This window comes from Colletotrichum godetiae (genome assembly GCF_030913485.1).
Source record: "Colletotrichum godetiae strain CBS 193.32 chromosome Unknown BDP55scaffold_18, whole genome shotgun sequence".
Classification (NCBI taxonomy): Eukaryota; Fungi; Ascomycota; class Sordariomycetes; order Glomerellales; family Glomerellaceae; genus Colletotrichum; species Colletotrichum godetiae.
In genome coordinates, this window is record NW_026851266.1 from 74010 (window position 1) to 94236 (window position 20227).

At 51.3% G+C, this 20227-nt stretch overlaps 8 protein-coding genes and 1 non-coding gene across 9 annotated transcripts; 5 read left to right on the top strand and 4 right to left on the bottom strand.

Annotated features, from left to right (window-relative positions):
* Positions 1-116: 116 nt before the first annotated feature.
* On the bottom strand, positions 117-2630 carry BDP55DRAFT_661842 (fungal-specific transcription factor domain-containing protein). The gene is made up of 6 exons (XM_060574751.1): positions 2447-2630; positions 1548-2379; positions 1428-1488; positions 1236-1374; positions 1118-1178; positions 117-1048 (listed from the first exon to the last, which is right to left on the bottom strand). Exons 1-6 carry the CDS (start codon positions 2611-2613, stop codon positions 365-367), a joined length of 1944 nt encoding a protein of 647 aa, XP_060430132.1. The 5' UTR covers positions 2614-2630; the 3' UTR covers positions 117-364.
* A 228-nt stretch (positions 2631-2858) lies between these two features.
* Positions 2859-4072, top strand: BDP55DRAFT_631302 (putative short-chain dehydrogenase; the record flags this gene model as incomplete). Its single annotated transcript, XM_060572267.1, has 5 exons — positions 2859-2954; positions 3044-3159; positions 3209-3684; positions 3774-3910; positions 3989-4072. 5 exons carry the CDS (start codon positions 2859-2861, stop codon positions 4070-4072), a joined length of 909 nt encoding a protein of 302 aa, XP_060430133.1.
* A 159-nt stretch (positions 4073-4231) lies between these two features.
* On the bottom strand, positions 4232-6316 carry BDP55DRAFT_551160 (amino acid permease; the record flags this gene model as incomplete). The annotated part of the gene is made up of 7 exons (XM_060569091.1): positions 4232-4271; positions 4327-4476; positions 4531-5352; positions 5418-5448; positions 5511-5943; positions 6012-6025; positions 6085-6316. 7 exons carry the CDS (start codon positions 6314-6316, stop codon positions 4232-4234), a joined length of 1722 nt encoding a protein of 573 aa, XP_060430134.1.
* A 946-nt stretch (positions 6317-7262) lies between these two features.
* BDP55DRAFT_631304 (uncharacterized protein) lies at positions 7263-7826 on the bottom strand (the record flags this gene model as incomplete). Its single annotated transcript, XM_060572268.1, has 3 exons — positions 7263-7438; positions 7503-7533; positions 7566-7826. 3 exons carry the CDS (start codon positions 7824-7826, stop codon positions 7263-7265), a joined length of 468 nt encoding a protein of 155 aa, XP_060430135.1.
* Positions 7827-9383: 1557 nt separating this feature from the next.
* On the bottom strand, positions 9384-10708 carry BDP55DRAFT_109714 (carbonyl reductase). The gene is made up of 3 exons (XM_060565371.1): positions 10537-10708; positions 10176-10475; positions 9384-10114 (listed from the first exon to the last, which is right to left on the bottom strand). The coding sequence occupies exons 1-3, from the start codon at positions 10595-10597 to the stop codon at positions 9609-9611; spliced, it is 867 nt and encodes a 288-aa protein (XP_060430136.1). The 5' UTR covers positions 10598-10708; the 3' UTR covers positions 9384-9608.
* Positions 9410-9493, top strand: BDP55DRAFT_t150. The gene has a single exon. It is a non-coding gene; the product is annotated as a tRNA-Gln (tRNA).
* Positions 10709-11309: 601 nt separating the features above from the next.
* Positions 11310-13360, top strand: BDP55DRAFT_661856 (uncharacterized protein). The gene is made up of 3 exons (XM_060574752.1): positions 11310-12005; positions 12075-12312; positions 12367-13360. The coding sequence occupies exons 1-3, from the start codon at positions 11422-11424 to the stop codon at positions 13048-13050; spliced, it is 1506 nt and encodes a 501-aa protein (XP_060430137.1). The 5' UTR covers positions 11310-11421; the 3' UTR covers positions 13051-13360.
* Positions 13361-13689: 329 nt separating this feature from the next.
* BDP55DRAFT_661857 (amidase) lies at positions 13690-15942 on the top strand. The gene is made up of 3 exons (XM_060574753.1): positions 13690-14142; positions 14227-14724; positions 14781-15942. Exons 1-3 carry the CDS (start codon positions 13841-13843, stop codon positions 15745-15747), a joined length of 1767 nt encoding a protein of 588 aa, XP_060430138.1. The 5' UTR covers positions 13690-13840; the 3' UTR covers positions 15748-15942.
* A 2265-nt stretch (positions 15943-18207) lies between these two features.
* On the top strand, positions 18208-20176 carry BDP55DRAFT_609088 (GMC oxidoreductase; the record flags this gene model as incomplete). Its single annotated transcript, XM_060571154.1, has 4 exons — positions 18208-18486; positions 18557-19088; positions 19396-20075; positions 20147-20176. The coding sequence occupies 4 exons, from the start codon at positions 18208-18210 to the stop codon at positions 20174-20176; spliced, it is 1521 nt and encodes a 506-aa protein (XP_060430139.1).
* Positions 20177-20227: the final 51 nt, after the last annotated feature.

The following is a 20227-nucleotide window of genomic DNA, read 5'->3' on the forward strand; positions in this document are numbered from 1 at the left end:
ATATCAAATTAGGAGCAAGATAGTTACATCTGCAACAAAGGAACAATAATAGAACACTGCCAACAGTACTTATATGAGTTTGAGCTAAGGCGGCTAGCAAGTTCACAAAAGTTCAATTGGCGGAAAGTTCCCATATATCTATCTTAGCCTCAATTGCGACCATGTCGGTCGGGGGTCGAATAACGATGTGGCGATTAATCATCGGTTGACCCGACCCCTCAGCCTGGAGGCTTATCATCCGTGTCGGACAGGCCGCCCACCAATCAATTATCACTGCTGGTAACTTAGACATCATCCATACCTATAAAATTGACTGAAAAAGATTGCAATAAATAGTAAGTAGCTGGTTTCTTGGCTGATCAGCTCACGCCTTGCCAACTTCTATCATTTCCTTGTATCTAATAGATATCTGTTCAACCATCCGGCGTATCTTACCAGCCACAGGGAACTTGACGCTAAGCTTGTCAAATAGCTCAATAGTCAAGTCAAGGTCGGTCACTGCTCTCTTGTCCTTCAAAACAGAGGCTAGGTTATCTGGCTGGACAGTTGTGGCGTATATCAGGCACAAAGTTGCGGTGAATATTGAGAGAAGGTTGAGCCAATTGTAGGCAAGGCACTGTTGTCGGTGCATGTTGGATACTTGCCGAATAGACATGGAAGCAGCTTCCGCTAGCATTTTTACACGGCTTTGTGTCAGAGTCGGGAACAATGGAGATGGTCGATATAACATGGCAAGGTGAAGGTAGTAGTTGAAGTCATACCAGCTGCTGTTGAGGTGTGGTACTGCCGCGTCGGTGTTTGGAAGGGGGAAGGGCATATTACGACGCCAGTCGAGAAGTCTCTGGTGAAGTGACCCTGCTACTTCTTCGCGCTGTTCAACACTCAGGCTGGCAGATTTTCGGTGCGAATAGACTGAAGTCGTAATATCGCTGGCAACCCGCCGCAGTTCCAGAATGTGGAGGGGGACGGCCATCGCAGATGACTTGAATGAGTTCCCGAGCGGGTTGCTTTCCGCCCCAACGCTGTTGTCGTGCACCGCTGTGAAGGGCTGTTAACACGAGTCAGTTGATATACTAAACAGGGAACTCAGCAAGTTCCAAAAGTGCCTATGCCTTACCGTCACGTCAACATCATCGTCATTGATGGCAAATGGACGGCCGAGAGCTATTGAGACCACGCTGTTGGATACGGTTAGAAAGACAGAACAAGCAGAATTGGAGGTTTTAAAGGCTCACCGATCCATCATATAGACGGAAAAGAAGAGCCTCTTCCGCTTCTCAGACACGTCGGCTGGTAGGCCTTCGTAGGTTGAGGAGGCATGCATGCCCAATCCAATCGCCATACGTGCGCCGAGACCAACCAAAGTCCATGTATCTTTTATCAAGAAATCAGCAAGAATTTTGAGGAATATCCATATCATCACGTACTTGGCCCAAGTTGGTTGAAAAAAGAATAAGACACTTGCAAAAGCACAACTTCCAACGCGGCCTGCATCTGTGAGTCAGCGTTTACCTCCTTCACGAACTCATTTGCGCAGAAACTCGTACCATATATCCATAATTAAGAGCACCTTCAAAGTGTTCAAGTGCTTTGTTATAGTACATCGTTGATTCTGACTCATCTGAAAGTGTGACTGAGCATTGCGCTGTTGATCCGATGGCAAGAACCATCCATATGCGGAACTGACATAGGGATGACTGGGCTAAGGCACACAGAGGATCCGCTCGAACGTGATCTAGTATCTTATCAAATTCCTCACGATGGATAAGTGGGTACAACGTATGGGAGTGAGCGAAGTAGAACCTTATGAGCTGGTCAACATGACTGCTTTCAAGCGAAACTGTTTGCTCTGGGAGGGAGGTGGGCTCGGCTGGCGCAGTTGGGGAGAATCCATCAAGCATCGAAGGATAGCACATGAAGGGGTCCCGGAATCCACCGAACAGTGATGAATCCGAAAGGTCCGAAGTCGAGAAAAAGTTTAACTGCGGCCACATGTCATCTTCGGTCTCAAGATTGGTGAAGCTGAAGTCAGCCTTGTCGGGATTCAGACGCCGGAGGACGGTTTGTGTCAACTTGGCGAAAGAGAGGCCAGACGAAGATCCAAGATGACGATCAGCCGTTGCTTCAAAGGAGAGGATCTTGAGCTCTTCGACGAAGGAAGGAGAGGACTGCAAGAGTGGCAGCTGGTCAGGCGAGGGCTCGTAAGGTATGCTCGTGCCGTTTGCGTTGGCATCTTCATGACCTGTGGTCATCTGCATGTCACTTGAATCCAGGTTTAAGAGTCGCGTTTCTGAGTCTGGCACCCTTCCTCTTGGAGGCCGTAGTGATTCAAGTTCCTTCTCGAGGGAATGGACTTTCGCCTCGAGACTGCGCACATATCTGCTCAACATACACAGATTAGAAACTATCAATTATTTCGATTGAGAATTCGAAATAATGCACTTACATGACGGGATAAGATGCCACCACGCGGTCATCATCGAGGAAGCTGCACGAGACTTGAGCCCCGCTGCAGCTTCTGCATTGGGGCAGACTGCGATCACATCTCTTCTTCCGTCGGTGACATCGCTTGCACGATGTTTTAGCTTGAGCTAGCAAAAATTCCGGCGCCATCGTCGATGAATGTGAGCAAGGTGGTTTGTGAGTTGGAAGACGATCGGATGTTCCGACGGCAGTTCGTGGTGGATCACGGCACTACCCCGCCCTCGTCTGATAACAGAAGAGGTTGCCTGTCGGCCGAACCGACGCGCAGCTTGCCAACCTGATAAGCAATCTGCCATCTATAGCAGAAAACGAATTCACAGAACAAGGTTCAACGTGCCCCAGAACTAGCAGGAATTCCTTCTAGAATCAGAAACATGGCCTCACTCGATGTCACGCGACTCTTCTCGGTCAAAGGCTACGTCGCGGTGGTAACAGGGGGTAGTAGCGGGTTGGGCCTGATGATATCCAAGGTATTACCCCATCTCCTGTGGCCTTGGTCTCCCAAGGCAAAAAGGCTGAATGGATTGTGATTGAGCATATTCCGATCTAATCATTTTAGGGTCTCGTCACAAATGGTGCCAAGGTGTATGTGGTTGCTCTACGAAGTGACCCGATCGAAGAAGTCGTCAAAGAGCTCAACGAATTAGGCAAGGCTTCTGGAGGAAGTGCAGTAGGGTAATACCGAGGTTATGGCTTTGAACGAGGCGATTACTGACACCACTAGTATGTCATGCAATCTGTCGATGACTTATGACATCCCGAAGCTCGCGAGAGATATTGAAGAGCAAGAAGGCTGCCTTGACTTGCTCGTATCGAACGCTGGGATTCGACGGGACCCATTCGAACCCTGCGACGTCCTGACTACTGACGTCCTCGAACTGCAAAATTCGATGGCGTCTTTGAGTCAAAGGGACTGGGAAGATACATTTAGTGTCAACGTCACAGCTCACTATTACCTGGCTGTCGCATTTCTACCATTATTACAAAGAGCTACGAAACCAGACGAGGACGGCCGGCCAGGTAGTCGTGAAGGACGTGGGGCCGTGATTATCACGAGCTCATGCGCCAGCATGCACAACCTCACGAACGTCGACTTGACAAGCTATGCCGCGAGTAAAGCCGCCACAGATCACCTAGTGAGGCTTCTGGCCGCCAAGTTCAGAGAATTTTACATCAGAGTTGTGGGGTTGAATCCCGGATGTAAGTGGCCGCACGATAGACGGTGTTCATCGTGTCCAACTTCATCGTTAGCTAGATGGTGTCTTGCTTCATATTGACTTTTTGTTCAGTTTTCCCCAGCCGCATGAATCCTATTGGAAAAGAAGGCAATGTGTTCAGTGCCTTGTTCGACAAAGTTCCTGCCAAAAGAGCTGGCCAAGAGGAAGACATCGCAGGCGCGGTGATCTATCTTGCAAGCAGAGCCGGGGTAAGCCTCATGTCTTCTCGTTCCTGTGGTCATGTCCCAAACGCAAAAGTTTCTCGCGATCATTACGTTACTTCCTAGCTGACCCGCAAAAAGTCGTATGTTAACGGTATCAACTTATGCATCGATGGTGGCCGCATCCTTGTGGCGAACGGACAGGAATGAGGTGCCGATCACGATAGATACATGGACAAAACCTTTCGCCATCATTTCGCACCAATGGTATACCCTCAATTGTGTAATGTTTTTCCCACGAGATATTCATGTTCTTCCACCTTAAACGCCGGTAACGCAATAGATGTACATGCCATTACATGAGCGATTCTAACCAAACAGCTTGTCTAGAACTCTTTCAAAGACGTTCCTGGTTATGCCCGTTAAATTCATTTGGCGACCGGCCGATAAGAGCGTCAACTTACTTAGCAGGAGTGGGCACGAAAGTCCTCTCGTACTCGTCAATCTCATCCTTGTTGCGGTACAGGTCGACCTCTTCCGGCTTGAAGATCTTGGTCTTTTTGAGGAACTTCCAGCCTAGGTACAACACTGGGAAAATACCGACCATCGTGTATCTTGTGTTCCGTTAGTATACGATTGAGGCAAGCTGAAGACTAGAACCGGCTTACGAGAACAGGAAATCGGGGATGCTCCAGTATCCATCCAAAGGCAGGAACACGGTGTACCCTCCAACAAACGTCATAATGAAGGTGCCGATGAGACCATACCAGGCAGCATACGGCTGGAACCAAGCCTTGTACGGAAGTGTATCGCGACTGATGCCCTGAGCCTTAAGCGCACGATAGAAACCCAGATACGCCGTGCACATGCAGGAGAAATTGATGAGCTGCGAGGCGGTGACCAAGCTCACAAACCAGTTCAGTACAACAGCCGTGTTGGCGCTAAGTTGCAGGAAGCTCAGAAGACCGATGAGCAAGACAGCAATGACACAGTAGACCGGCACACCCTTCTTTGTGCACTTCTTGAAGAAAGCAGGCGCCTTGCCCTCAAGCGCTAATCCGTATAGCGATCGCGATGCACAATAGACGTACGAGTTTCCGGCGGAGAAAGCTGCCGTGAGGACCATGGCGTTGACGATGTGCGGCAGGCCACTGATCTTCAGGCGGTTCATGGCGACGACGTACGGCGAGGCTGAGGCGCCGGGTTCGCCGTCCTTGAAGGCACGGGTGAGCTCCTCGTCGTTGTATGGGACGAGGATGCCAACGCAGAGGGAGCCGAGGACGAAGAAGGCGGTCAGGCGGTAGAACACGGCGTTGAAGGCGCGAGGCATGACCTTGCGTGGGTTCTCAGCTTCACCGGCGGCCATGGCGACGTAATCGGGTCCTGCGATGGTGAAGGAGGCTTGGATCAGGCATTGAAGGAAGCCGAGGAAGCGTCCGAGGGAGCCACTGTAGTAAAGCTCTGTGAATGCGCCTGGTTCATACCAGTATCTAGATGAATCAAATCAGTTAGATCAAAGTGCATCGCTGGAGAGAAGCGAGGGGTGGAAGGTTACCGGAAGCCAAATCTGTCTCCAAGCGGGTTTCCTAAAGATATGATTAGTGTCCTATTTCAAACTATCGAGCGATACTAGATATAAATAGCGTACCTCCTAACATGACAATGAACGTAAAGATAATGAGTCCCACGATGAGCAAGAACTTGCCAAGCGCGGCCCAGAACTCGGTCTCGCCATACCACTGCACCGCCATGACATTGATGATACCGTATAGGACAAGAATGATGGCAATGATGCCTCCAGCTGGTACAACGTCGCTCCAAAAGTGGATGATGAGATTGCAGGCGACGACCTCAAAGGGGACGAGAGCAGCTTCAAAAACGAAAAAGTTCCAGCCGGCAGCGAAGCCAAAGGCCTCATCAACGTAGCGACCGGCAAAGCGGATAAACGGACTCGAGATCGGGAGGTAGGTGACCATCTCAGCCATGCTCAGAGTCACGGCCAAGATGAAAGTGCACCAGATCGTAAAGGCGAGAAATAAGCTGGCGGGGCCGCCATTGAGCAGACCTCTTCCGATTTGGACCTATGATTGTGTCAGTACCCGAAGTTGAGATGTGAATTCCGATCGACTCGCGCTTCAAAATAACGTACGTAAAGAGCGGTTCCTATAACCATGTGAGCTGGATTAGTCTCTCTGACGTAGATCTAAGGTCGAAAAACGAACCAATTGTTCCGCCAATGCCAATCAGTTGGATGTGTCGCGACTTGAGCTTGCGGTGAGTGTGGTCTCCCTTGTCGCCAGAATCGAGCGAGGACCGAAATCCGCCGTCCAAGGGCTCACCATATGGTTCCCCGACGCCCTTCTCATCGGGAAAACGGCCACGTTCGGAGTAGCCGCCTCCGTAGTCCGGAAGGCCATCGCGGTGCCCCGCGCGCTCGATGCCGGTGGATGACATGGTCGGTCGGTCGGGAGAAGGGGGAGATGTGGGGGATCAGGCCCGGTTTAGTGGGGGATCTCGGCGCGGCCTCGTCTCGAATCGAGTCGGCGCAGTGGTCGAAGAAGAGGGGCACTCAACGGTCCAGGAGTGTGCTCGTGGCGAGTTGAGCGAGGATGATGGTCTCGATAATTGTAGCCTTGGAGAAGTCACGATTATGCGAGCCTCAGATTACCAAAGGGCTTTGAGCAGAAGACAAAAGAATTGGATTTTGAATTCCATGAGGGGTTGACTCTGGACACAAGCACCGGTTGATGTCTCGGGGTCTGATGTGATTATGCTCCTTGCTTCAAAATATGTTAGGAAAAGCCGCACGTAGGAGAAGAGGAAGAAGAGCGAGAAGAGACCGAAAGAAGTCTATCGCGCGACCAACGCTGCGACCGCAGATCCTTTTCAGCAATTCCCAAAGATCAGGGACCGCAGCAATTACAGCGTCGCAGCGGACAGAGAGGCGGGAACAGTGGGGTGAGGGGTGAAGGACTGAAGAGGGAGGTCTGCAAGAGAGTGGATGTCTCTGTGCGAACCATGCCCAACGCGGGATGGGCCCGAAGAGGTATGAGGGAGCAGTGAGGAGGAGGCGGCGACGGAGGATGGGGGAAGATGGGGGCGGTCCAGCTTGTTTCTTCTGGGGATGATTCCCTCTCTTTTCCTATCCTCGGAGTTTGTGCCGTACGTCTTCTTGCATCTCTACTCTGGTCTAGAGACTGTGGACGGTGTACTGCGTACCTAGCTGTCTGCAGCAATGATAGTACTTGGTACTTGTACTGTCTTATTGACTCGATTTTCTCACTGGTTTCTCTGATTAGACTCTGCGCGAAATGTTTCCAAGTCCCGGCAAGTTGACGGTCCCTGAACGCGAATCTGCAGCGCGTGAAAAGACTGGCCAGAGCTCGAGAGTCGACAAGGTTTATCCACAAACATTTGCGAGAGGGGTACGGAGTACCTTGGGGACCGTATCTATCAGGACAAGATGCTTGATGACGCGGTAGAGAAGATAGTGAGCCTTATCAATTAGAGTGCCATGATACGACGCATGTTGTGCGACGGTCACTTTGCCTGTGCCGTTGGTTGGTGCTTTCACGTCTGATCGCCCAGATAATTACAGACAGAGAAGCAGAATAAGAGATCCCGGTGACGGACTGCCCACCATGTTGGGTCAGCTGCAGCTGTCTGGTCCTCTGCAGGATGCACATCGCTGTCAGTGACATACCGATAGCTCTCGGTCTATCTGAACCGGGCCCTTTTGCATGCCATTGACAGTCGTTCGAGACCATTCGTCGGCGCGTCCCAACAGCTTGGCATCGGTGTGTCCGGTCCATGTTCCATCCCACGCGGCCCAGCTGCGTGGCTTGCGCTGCGTACAGAGAGGCAGGACACTGTACTCCGTAACTATACGACCATTGGATGGGAAGAACGAGGCATTTTCACCCGAGTGACAATATAACATTTCGCCCGACGATTGGCTGCCCATTGCGTGCTTCGTGTGGGTGAAGGTGCCGTTCCAGCTGCCGTTCGCCGCATGGATGGCAGGTCCGGTTTATTTGAACCACATACCTGGTCCTGGGCTCTGACGAAATGTGATTGAGCAATGTTGCGATGGACCCCTTGAGCCAAGGCAGAGCGAAGCTTTTAGGGATAGCCGACAAGCAATGAGGCTGCCGGGGGACAAGAACTGCCTCATCGTGGGATGGCTAGGCGCATTGGCGACTTGGCTTTGGGGGCAAGGATGCTTCATTTGCTGCTCACATCACCCCAAGCATCCCGCGGCGGATGGACATATCTGCTCTTTGATTGCGCAGGTGGCTGGTTGAGTCCTCTGCTGCGCATCCTTGACCAACAACCCCCGAAGAACAGGAATCCCATTCACATTCCCCAATCGCGTTACCGTAAGTTTTTGATTGTGCCTCTTGGCATCTTGGCAGAAACATGAAGCCAATTGGTTTGCCAAATTGCCGTTGAGGGCCGGTTAAGATACCTTGGCAGACCAGAGTTCTACGTCACGTTATCAAGCAATGATAACTCGTCAACTGCTCTAAAGCGTCTCCCATTGGGCGGCGAAAGATGGATGAGCCCATTGTCCATAGTATCGACGGCGTAGTGTCTCCGCGCCGCCTCAAAAGTCTTGGCCTCATAGAAGGTAACGTATCCACGAATTTGAGGTGGTCATGGTGAGATTTACGGTATTATTGGTCCAAATCCGAATCATCAAATGGAGCAAGCCACCATCGACCCCATGGAATTGAGTTTGACAGCTATTGAAATGAGAGCTTGTTGACTCGGGCCGTCTTCCTATCCATCTCGACCTCGGCCGGGTCGCGGTCACAATGTCCATACATAACCTCGGAACGAAATCACAATTCGTTACCATTTGTCAACTCACACCGGCTCGCTCGTCCAGCCATTGAGTTCCTATGGTACATGATTACTGCAGAAGCAGATGTGGGCATGCAGCGTCGTCTGGCGCAGGAACCGCACGCCACGCCGCGAACCTTTAGGTTTTTGGTGGCGCCTCAGGGCCTAGAGCCGCTGCATTGTCCTTGAAGCTAGGTAAAACCCCTCGCTAGGAGCTGCAGTTCCGCGGGGCAATTCCTCCATGTTCCACCATCGGTACCACTGATGAAATTTCGAGATCCGTTTTCACATGCTCACCTGTCTCGACCCTCTCCACAACACGAAAACAAATCTGAGAACAAATGTCTCTGAACATCGCTTGAGAGAGTGTTACTTCTTGATGTACTTCGTAAGGAATTGTGGTTTTCTGGGGCGAAATGTAGTTGACCACTGTCAGTCAGAACAACGCTAATAACGAGTCAACGACCTAGCTTATCAGGTCTCCTAACTCTACCTTTTCATCAGGAACGACCAAATCATTACGCCTGGTGTTCAATGTCTAAATTACAGCAAGTTATCATCGGAAACTTGAAGTCTCAATGAGCGACGAATCGAGCGCAGCCTTGCGACACCAGAAAAGTTCCCCGGCCACCCCCCACTCCACTCTTTCCGGTATAGCGCGACGCACGAGAGTCAATCCCATCAACAGGCACCAATCCCTTCGGTCTATTAGTCTAGTTGGTTAGGACGTCGGATTCTGATTCTCAGAACCTTCCGTAGGCCCAGGTTCGAATCCTGGATGGACCTCATTGTCTTTTGCCTCGTCGACAAAGTCTGGCCAGGTCTCATTTTTGCCATTGTCAACTAGTCCCACGCCGTTCTCGTGATCTTGCCCAGCTTTAGACACGTCCCGACAAGCTGTTCACCATCTAGCGACCTTCTCATCAGACCAGTACTCTCCACTCTTGCCACCAATATCCGCAATCGCCAGATGCACAGGTGTCTGCGCGCCCTCATCAGGCGTCTTCGTGCCGCCGCCTCGTGTCATGTCCGTGACCACGTACCCAGGATGGCACGAGTTAACGAGCAACTTACTCCCCTTATCCTGCAACTCCTTGGCGATGGCCTTGGTCATGCCAATTTCGCCGGCTTTAGAGACCGCGTACGCCGCGCTGGGCCAACCTTGCTTCTCGTGCGTGCCCTTCTCGACCGCGGCGGTGAAGTCTTCCATGAGCTTGGTGACGTCCGACACTGATTGTGCGTCGAGGAAGCGCTTCTTGATTTCTGGCGAGTACTTGCTTAGGGACCCTGATACTGATGCGACGTTAACGATGCGTCCGTCTGGCTTCATGACCGGGATCCAGGCGCGTGTCGCTTCAAGTGTGCCGTAGTAGTTGCACGCTAGGGTATTCTTCACCACGTTTGAGTCTTGTGCCCAGAGAGTCAGCCTCAGGATTTATCCAATGCATCATCACGAGACCACGCTTACCAAATCCCTGCATGGCAATACCAGCGTTGTTGATGATAAAGTCAACGCCATCGGGATGCTCCTTCTTCAGGAACGAGGCGAGATTCGAAATGCTGGATGAATCTGAGATGTCGAGCTGATGGTACTTGATGTCCGCCGCACCACCGTGAGTAGACAGCGCCTTGGCCTGCTTGAGATCCGCGTCGCCCTGGACCTTGCTGAGCGCCTCCTCGCCGCGAGACTTGTCGCGCGCAGTCAGATAGATGAGCAGCGAACCATTGTTCAGGTGAGAATTAGGGTATTGCAGCGCGAGCTGTCGGACTGGTGTGAAGGCAAGAAGTCAGTCGAGGTGGCGCGATTCTGGGGTGGGATGAAGACTTACCAACTGCATATCCGATGCCCTTGTTGGCGCCGGTAACTACACCGACTCGTGAGTATGTCATGGCTTTTACTGTGAGAGACTTCTTGATACAGCGTTTGGATAATATAGGTAAAGAGCAGAATGTTCGCTCACGCAAGCTGATCACATTTGCACAAACTGTCTACCGGTACTGATCCATGACATCACTAAAGTCAACGTTCGGTCGCACATTAGTCATCGCGTAGCGCACTGAAGTTCTGTCCTCTTCTAGGTTTCAGCCGGCGTCACCCACTGGATGTACAGGCATGGCTGGGCCCGACTCCGAAGCCAAACAGCCCGGCCGGGACACGGGGAAGTGGAGCGAAGTCAGTCCGATCCGGTCCGGCCTGGGGTGCAAGTACGGGGTACATCGCAACGCTGGCTACCCTCTTCTTAGACAACCTTTACCACTTCACCGCCGACTCGAAGAAGTACTCCACGTCGAATCAAGGAGTCCAAGTTTGTGGCGTACAGCCGAGATTGAGGCATTCACCAGCCAAGACACCGAAATCTGCAGTCGGATGTGCAGCCTAATTCCGTGAGTAGCTATGATGTGCTTGTTGCAGCATGTGAAGTTGCATCGCGTGCAGCTTGCATTAGGAAGGGGACATACGATTGGTACGTTGGGGCACAGCATGCAGGGAGACAGAGAGCCCATCGTTTCGCCTTAGGATGGCTTTTGGGGAGGCAAGCCTCACTTTTCGTGCCGCCGTTGGCCTCCTACAGCATGGACTGCTGTGTAAAAACCCACGTGCGGGGTTCGTTGTCCAAGGCAATTTCGAACTTATTGAGAGTCAGCTGGTTTCGAGGGTCTTAAAGTGTTACTCCTAGTACGTCTTCTCCGTATGCGGATAGAAGGCGTGTTACATGGCCACTTCACCCTCTGAGATACTGTCTTCAACTACTTTCAACAGTTTTTTTGACATGGCCGAAGTTCTTGGTATAGTTGCCAGCGTCTCAGCACTTATACAACTTGTGGAATATGGCAAAAAGTTCGCAAAGGCCTTGTACCTGTTCTCAGAACAGAGTGGCTCTCAACGGAAAGAAGTTCAGCGATATGCCTTCCAAGCACAGGACTTCTCAGATTGTATCAATATTACACAATTCGCTCTCGAACAACATTTCGACAAGTACACCGAGTCTCCTGTACTTCGGCACATCCTATCCCAAGGGATACTCCGGCGTCTACTAAACTGGTCAGAATTGATAGAATGGCGACTTAGGAAGGCAACCAAACATGTCCGGACACGTCTTAGCGGTGGAAATGCCGTATTGAATTTCTTCAAATGGTGGTATCAGAAGGATTGTATCCTGGATCTATTTCCAGAAATGGAATGTGTAAAAACTAGTCTCCTGCTGCTTATGTCGACCACGCAACTCGAGGTTCTCAGCATGGAGCGCAACGATTCACACTCCGACAGCGAAAAGGTGAAGTCGATTGAGGGGCACATGTACGTTTCCTAAAGGATGGAATCTTCTCCTGAAACCACTTCTCCTGTCGTGAGCTTACTCAAAGCCAGCAAGCGCATGAAAAGGACCATCAGAGATCACCTTAAGTCAATGGAAAGGTTGAAAGACCTAATGGAAAGAGTCAATCGACCCATGCCAACGGATCCTTTCGCACATTGGACGCAGTCCACTAGCTCACTCTACGAAAGTCTGTACCCCTTGGGAAGAAGTATGGTGAAGAATGGGAGTGTCCCAAAGCCAAAATCCGTCTCGATTACGTCGTCAAAATCATCTACTAGGACTAAGGAGGTAAAGTCTTGCGTCCAAATTACCTTGTCTAGGAGGCTACTGACATGACCGAAGACCTACCAGTCATCATCATCAGACAAATCCATGCCGTCAGTATCTTCAGCTCCTACACGTCGAGCAGACTCCACAGCTGAGGCATGCTTTTATGATCAAGAAGCCCTGTACAAAGAGGAGCGCCGCTTTCAACGTGAGAGAATTTCAAGTGATGGGTCAAGATCGGCTAAGACTACGCCATTAGTGCCATCAGTACCGTCAGCCCCTACACGTGGTGTTGGCCATGAAAGCAGTGCAAGTTTGAAAATTCAGGAAGCTAGATCCGTGAACGAATCTCATTCTAAGCGCCACCGATCTGAGGTCCTGCCTAAGAGAATAGTGGAAGTGAACACTGCAAATTTTGAAAAATCGATTGTTCACTCACAGTTATTGGACAATGGTCAACCCTCTGGCAAACTTATGACTGGTGTCGTCAATACCACTCTCGAAGTCAACATAATCTCAATTATCGAAGCCAAAAGACTTGAATTGGACGTGATCTCCTGCGAAGAAGACAAGGAGATTAGTTTCAAATTTGACCAAGGCAAGAGTCAGCGATGCATCGGCATGGTGTCTGTCGGTATTCGCGACAAGGGCATTTCACAACCGCACGCGACATGCAGAATGTACGTTCTAGCGGACTGCCATCCTCGGCTTGTGTTTGGTAGAGAATTCTATGGGAATGACGGAATATCGAAGCAATAAGAATGAATTTTTACCTGAAGAAAACCGATTTGATTACCGAGTAAATTGTCACTGAACTTGTTTTACTTTCTTCGAGTGTATAGCATATCAACAATGTATTACTTTACATCACTGCAAATACCAATGGTAAGACTTGCCTATTTTGCTGCTGGGGATAGGTAACACAAGATGGTGAAATGGCAAGGGCTAAGTTAGACCTTACATGTCGGCACATTCGGCCTTGACTAAGCACCTAAGTCAGGAAAATGGCTTCAGTGAAAATGTCTCTGTTTCCAGTCGCATCGCATGAAACCACCAACTACTTAGAAACTTGTAATTTGACACAAAACCTCGATAGTTAGTCAATCACTCTTATGGGAATCGAGGCCACCCAACCGATATGATAAAGGGATTTGTTCACTGCAGCAACTAATACTGACAGGGTCGGCCCGGAAACCTGTCCAGGCCCCGCAAGACTAGTCGCACCCAGGCAGCCAGGCTTGCTTTTGCGCAGTGCAACTCTCCTATCATCTCCTATCAGCATCACAGCCCCCAAGAAGATGCAGCCAACCATTGGCAAACCTGCGCCCCACCGCAATCTGGCAACGCGAACCGGCATTTCGGGGCGGGGCAGAGTTGCACACAGCACGTCAGCTTATCAGCTGAGATGTGAGGCTTTAAAAGCTGGAGATAGGGCACGCCGACTATGTGGCTATGTGTGTCTGGGCAATTTTCTATGTTATCAGCCGGCCTCCCGACTGTTTTGTCTGTCTGAAGCTTGCCAGGTTAAGCGTGGTGACAGGAAACTGCAATGTACAAGGCTCAGTTCTGGGTTGCCATTGTGGCGGGATTTGAAGCCTCCTTGGCCAGCTGCAAGTTAAGTGCCAGCCAAAATTGGCCTGTAAACTCCTCAACGGCGGCGCCTTCGGTATTCCCGCTGCTTGAAGATGTGGGATCTGCAGACCTGTTCCCCATGCCGCTTTGTGGAACATTCAGGTTGGAAGAAGCGACAATTGATGAGATGCAAGCAGCATTGACTGCGGGCACACTTACTTCTCAGCAACTAGTCGGATGTTATATCCAACGAACCTACCAGACGCAGGAGTACATTCAGTGAGTGGCCCAGCTTGCAACCGTAATTGGATTTCAAACAAACGCTTTACTTTGTCAGTGGACGTACGCTAATACGTAAGACAGCTCTATCCTGCAGATCAACCCAGATGTCTTCCAGGTAGCTGCGAAGATGGACTTGGAACGCAGAGCTGGGAAAATCCGAGGACCGCTTCACGGCATACCTTTCACCGTCAAGGACAACATCGCTACCAAGGACAACATGGAGACGACAGCTGGCAGTTTCGCCCTCTTGGGCAGCATCGTGCCTCGCGACGCACACGTCGTCAAGCGTCTTCGTGAAGCCGGCGCCATCTTGTTTGGCAAGGCCGCTTTGAGCGAATGGGCTGATATGCGCAGCAACAATTACTCTGAGGGCTTCTCGGCTCGAGGCGGTCAGTGCCGAAGCCCGTATAACTTCACCCTCAACCCGGGCGGGAGCAGTACGGGAAGCGCTGTCGGGGTCGCGGCGAATGCCATTGCTTTCTCGCTAGGCACGGAGACGGATGGTAGTGTCATCAACCCCGCTGAACGCAACGCCATTGTTGGATTCAAGCCTACGGTTGGCCTGACTTCTAGGGCCGGGTACGTTCATGGTTTATGGAATTTGCTGTTCAAAAGATTTACTAATTCGAGGTAAGGGTCATTCCTGAGAGCGAGCATCAAGACTCTGTCGGAACCTTCGGTCGCACGGTTAGAGATGCTGTGTACGCGTTCGATGCAATCTACGGCATTGATGACCGGGACAATTACACACTGGCTCAGGAAGACAAGACGCCTGAGGGGGGTTACACCCAGTTCTTGTCCAAGAAAGAGATCCTGAAAGGCGCCACCTTCGGACTTCCCTGGAACAGTTTCTGGGCCCTGGCAGACGACGAACAGAGGGAGTCTTTGGAACAGTTACTCAAGCTTCTCACATCAGCCGGAGCAACTATTATCAACAATACTGAAATAACCGACTATGAGACGATTGTCAGCCCGGACGGTTGGGACTGGGACTATGGCACTACAAGAGGCTACGCCAATGAATCAGAATACACCGTTGTTAAAGTTGACTTTTACAACAACATCAACACATATCTCTCCGAACTAGAAAATACCAACATAAAGACTTTCGAAGACATCGTTGCATTCAACTACGATAATGACGGAACCGAGGGCGGCCACCCGTGGCCACTCGGCACAGCTGCGTTCTATTCTGGGCAAGACGGCTTTTTGGCGTCTCTCGACTCAAAGGGTATCAAGGATGAGGTATATCTTCAGGCTGTCGAGTTCTCCCAGCAATCAACACGGAATGGTATTAATGATGCTCTAACGTCGTCCAATGGGACAAAGTTAGCTGGTCTTCTTGTTCCTCCAGACGTTGGCCAGACCTACCAGATTGCAGCCCAGGCCGGGTATCCGATGATTACACTCCCGGCCGGTGTTCGTTCTAGCACTGGAATGGGTTTCGGTCTTGCCATCATGCAAACTGCTTACGGCGAAGCAGAGTTGATCAAGTGGGGAAGTGCGATTGAGGATTTGCAATTGACGACGGAGGGGAACCCATACAAGAGGACTTTACCTACCTGGTATGAGTACCTCACACGGAATGTTCCAGTCTTCTGAGAGCAGAAGACTTCGGAGCGCGCAAGCTACTGACCGCTATTGCTATCAAAACTTTTTGTAGATAATTGTACGCATCACTGTTGCCTGAGTAAAGTACTTACAAAATGATCCGTTCCCCGACCGAAATTGGGCATCGTCTCCGGAGCCGGGTCGGGCCCGGAAAGGCATCGACCGAGAAAAACTACCTATTGATGATACATATTGAGTCTCCGACCAAGCTGGGCATTAAATTTGGGGACTGTTCTACTTGAATGAGGAAATCCACTTCTGCTCCGCCTACTTCTGGGGTATGGCTTGCCGTGTGGGATAAGATCATGGGCTGACATCCTCCGTTACCTGCCGACAAGCTGTATGATGTATGAATCCATGATGGCTCGTTCCGCTGCGGAAAAGCTAAATTTGCCCTCAAGCCAATATTAAATAAAACGATATTCCATGACACCAGGTTATCCCAGACCGGCTTCGGAGTCCGCATGTTCCGCGGCTCCCAGCAGGTACTGTGCAAGCCCGAGTCGTTCATCCCAGGCCACTAGCTTGGCGACCCACGTTTTCTACTCAATGACAAAAGTGACGTGCCACAAGTGATTGAGTTTACTGGCGGACAACGAAAATAAACGGATATACGGTAGGTAGGACCCAACTTCATGCAGGTCGATAGTATGTCATGGTTTCTGTCAGCTTTTTCGATTGTTAGTAAAGCGCGGGCTTTAATGTCGGCTATGAGACCACCTAGCCTACAGCGACTGGCCAATGGCTTAACAGAGCAAGACCGTTCTGTAGTGAGAATGTGGCCTGGAACCGCGTCTACATGGCCATTTGAGACATCGTTGTGATAGGAAGGTAAAGATAGGATGCCCCCTTCCGCTGGCAATTTGTGCGGTCAACACCCTAGTACTCATAGTTTGAAGTACCTAATCATTCGTCAATACATGGAGCGGCCCAGGATCTCGGACTCTGTGTGGACAGCACCGCCTGCCACATCCGGAACTCTATCGTCTGACTCTTGGGAAGTTGGGATGGTGTGTTAACCGAAGTCTAACCCCTGCCAAGTATGTGCCCGTTTTCCGACGATCATCTTGGCTCCGAGCAACTCAAATTTTATGTAAAGCGCACATTGAGCTCGCTACCGGCTATGAGGATAGCCAAGACCCAGGTCTTTATGGCTCTATGCTACCTACCTGTTCTGGTCACAAGGTCGCGTGCCAAGCTTGTCAGCAGCGGCCATAGCGGACGTAAGGCTGTGTCGGAAGGGATCGCACTTTGTTATTTTTGACGAAGGTTTACCTACTCGCCGAAGATTAACCTCTTTCGCGTGAGGTAATTCTCGGAGAAATAAGCTCGGACAGCAGCGGGATAGGAGTCGCGATGACTAAAAAGTCAATTTTATTGACATGGCTCCGCCGCCAAGACGTATCCGACAACGAAGACGGATCTGATAAGATGGGCCGGCGGGACTCCCGCGCGCTTGATATATTTCACAACGCCAGCGGGGCGACTACAAGGCAGCGAACAGAGAACTTGGCTCGGTTAGGCGTCTGCAAGTGGAGAGCGTAACGCAAGCAGAGTTTATGAAGCAGAAAAAGGAAGTTGGGGAGAAAAGAGGCCCCTCGGGACTCGGGTGTCGGGATATTCCCACTTATTCCCTTCCTTTAGGTTATAATCTACCTTAAACAGCCTTGTCATGTGGTGATCAATCACTGCATCAAGGCGGCGCGGATCATGGCTCTAACACCCTCCGATGGTCAAATTAGGCTAAGATCCCGTTAGCACTTGCAGTGCCGTCGCACATAAAGTTGCACAAAGCCAACAACATATGGCTCGCTACTGGATCGTGACCTCCGCAACTCCGTCAACTCAACTCTGTACGCTGCCCTGTTGGTTGTCCAACAGCACCGCCGCACAACTTGGCATCTTGGCAACTGATCCATCTAACGGGCCCATCCCCGAGCCCCCCCCCCCCCCCCCCCCCCCCCCTGCATATGTTGACCTTCCGAATCAGAAGTCTAATATGACATGCATTTGTGAGATATACAGTAAGCACATTAACGGCTTAGAAATGCTTCCGGATGAGTGCCAAGTGCTTTACCCCGGAGAGGGGGAGACTTGTGTATAAGTAAAATGATTTACCGTGTCTCGCAGCTGAAGCTTGGAGGCATCTCTCAGCAGCTTTCACTCTCTTTTACATAATCTGCTACTTGGCAGAAACGCTCTTTTGTTACCATGCCGTTCTTTCAACAATCCAAGCCACAGTGGCTTGGAATCGTATCCGCGGTCCTCCTGGGAGCAAGCTGTGTTACTGACGCCTACGTGATTCCCCGCCAAATCAACTCATCTCAGTTGCTGAAGAGCTACGATTATGTCATTGTTGGCGGTGGAACTGCAGGTCTGACTGTGGCAGACCGTCTGACGGAGGACCCCGAAACCAAAGTCTTGGTTCTCGAGGCTGCAGACTGGGGCAACATGACTGAAAACCTCAAGGTTTCCTTCCTGACTCGGACTTCCGCTTTCACAGACCTACTTTGGCCCGGTCTGCAGTCTGTACCGCAGCCTGGCCTGAATGGAAGAGTCGGCAACGTCTTCATTGCCAAACAGGTCGGAGGTGGTGCGTCAGTAAACGCCATGATGAACATGCGTGGCTCGGCCGAGGACTACGACCGTTGGGCTAGCCTCTTCGGATCCGAGGCTCAGCAGGGAACTGCCGACTGGAGCTGGGATGGCATCTTGCCGTTCTTCAAGAAGGTGAGGGCGGTGACCTGATGTAACAACATGAGTTACCACCGCGACGCCAAGCTGACCATCACTCCAACAGGGCCTTCACTTCACTGAGCCACCTCCTGAGTTGACCGACAACTTTGACAGCGTCAAGTATGACGCCTCTTTCTGGGGAGACTCGTCGGAGATCTACGCGGGATGGCCCCGGTTCTACTACCCGGGTGTCAAGCCCCTTGTCGAAGCCTTCAAGGAGATCGACGGAGTAGAGTTCCCGGCCGACAGCGGTGCCGGAAAGCCCGGTGTCTTCTGGTTCCCCACGCTCATGGATCCCCGAACCGTCACCCGCTCCTATGCTGGCACGGGTCACTACCTCAACGTTAACGCCACTCGTCCGAACTATCACCTTTTGCTCAACACTCAGGCCCGCAAGTTGATCCTTGACGACCAGCTCTCCGTCACAGGAGTTGAGTTCCCATCGGGAAACAACAGCTTCGTCACTGTTACTGCAAAGAAGGAGGTCCTCCTTGCTGCCGGTGCTGTTCACACTCCCCAGCTCTTGCAGCTCAGCGGTATCGGTCCCAAGAGCCTTCTCGAGGCTGGTGGCATTGATATCCTCGTCGACCTCCCTGGTGTCGGCCAGAACTTCCAAGACCACAGCAGTCTCTCTTCCATGAACATTACCCGTAAGTGGCAAGGGATTTTATAGGCGTGGAGCAATAGGCTGTAGTCGACGCGAAGAAACTAACCCGCATATAGTCTCCAAGCTCACTGACATCCACCCCAACCCAACCGACCTGGTCGAAGGGAATGACTTCAAGACTTGGGCCGACGAAGTGTGGGCAGCCAACAAGACCGGTTAGTGATTCTCTAACATCAGATCTAACTCACTCATATCTGTCTTAACTTGACTGACTCATCATCGTTCGCCCGGAACAGGCCCCTATTCTATTGCATTGACAAACTTGGCCGGCTGGCTCCCGTTCACCGCTGTGTCTGAACGGGCTGAGGAGCTCGCCACCAAGTTAGAGCAACAGGACTTTGCTAGCCTGCTGCCGACCGACACCGAAACCACAGTTGTCGCTGGTTTTGAAGCGCAGATGAAGATCCTGGCTGCACAGATGCGTTCCAAGGACACAGCATTCACTCGCATGCAGTTGATCGCGAACCAGGGTTCTCAGGGCCCCGTGGCAATGCAGTCCTTCAGCCGTGGCACCATCAACATTAATACGACTGACCCGTGGAACACTGAGCCCGTTATCGACTACCGCTCCTTGTCCAACCCTCTCGAGGCCGATTTCTTCGTCGAATCAATCAAGTTCCTCCGCCGTTACAACTTCAACACCTCTTTAGCTACCGAGTTCGCCCCTGTCGAGTACGCTCCCGGTCCTGAGGTCACCTCGGACGAGGACCTCAAGGCCTACATTGCCGGTGCCATGTCGCCGACTGACTACCACCCCGTGGGAACTGCATCTATGATGCCCCTGAATCTGGGGGGTGTTGTCGATCAGACTTTGCGGGTGTACGGAGTGAAAAGCTTGAGAGTCGTTGACGCCAGTGTTATGCCCATGGTTCCTAGCGCCAATACATGCCAGCCTACCTACGCTTTGGCCGAAAAGGTGAGTCAATACCTCGTAGTACGCTACTCCTTTTATTTCCTCGTTTCGCTGACAGACTGGTACAAATCTAGGCCGCCGAAATCATCAAGCAAGGCATCTAGACTGATAGTATATCTTCTCATGTGAGGTACTTGGTCACAGCACCTCTCGTT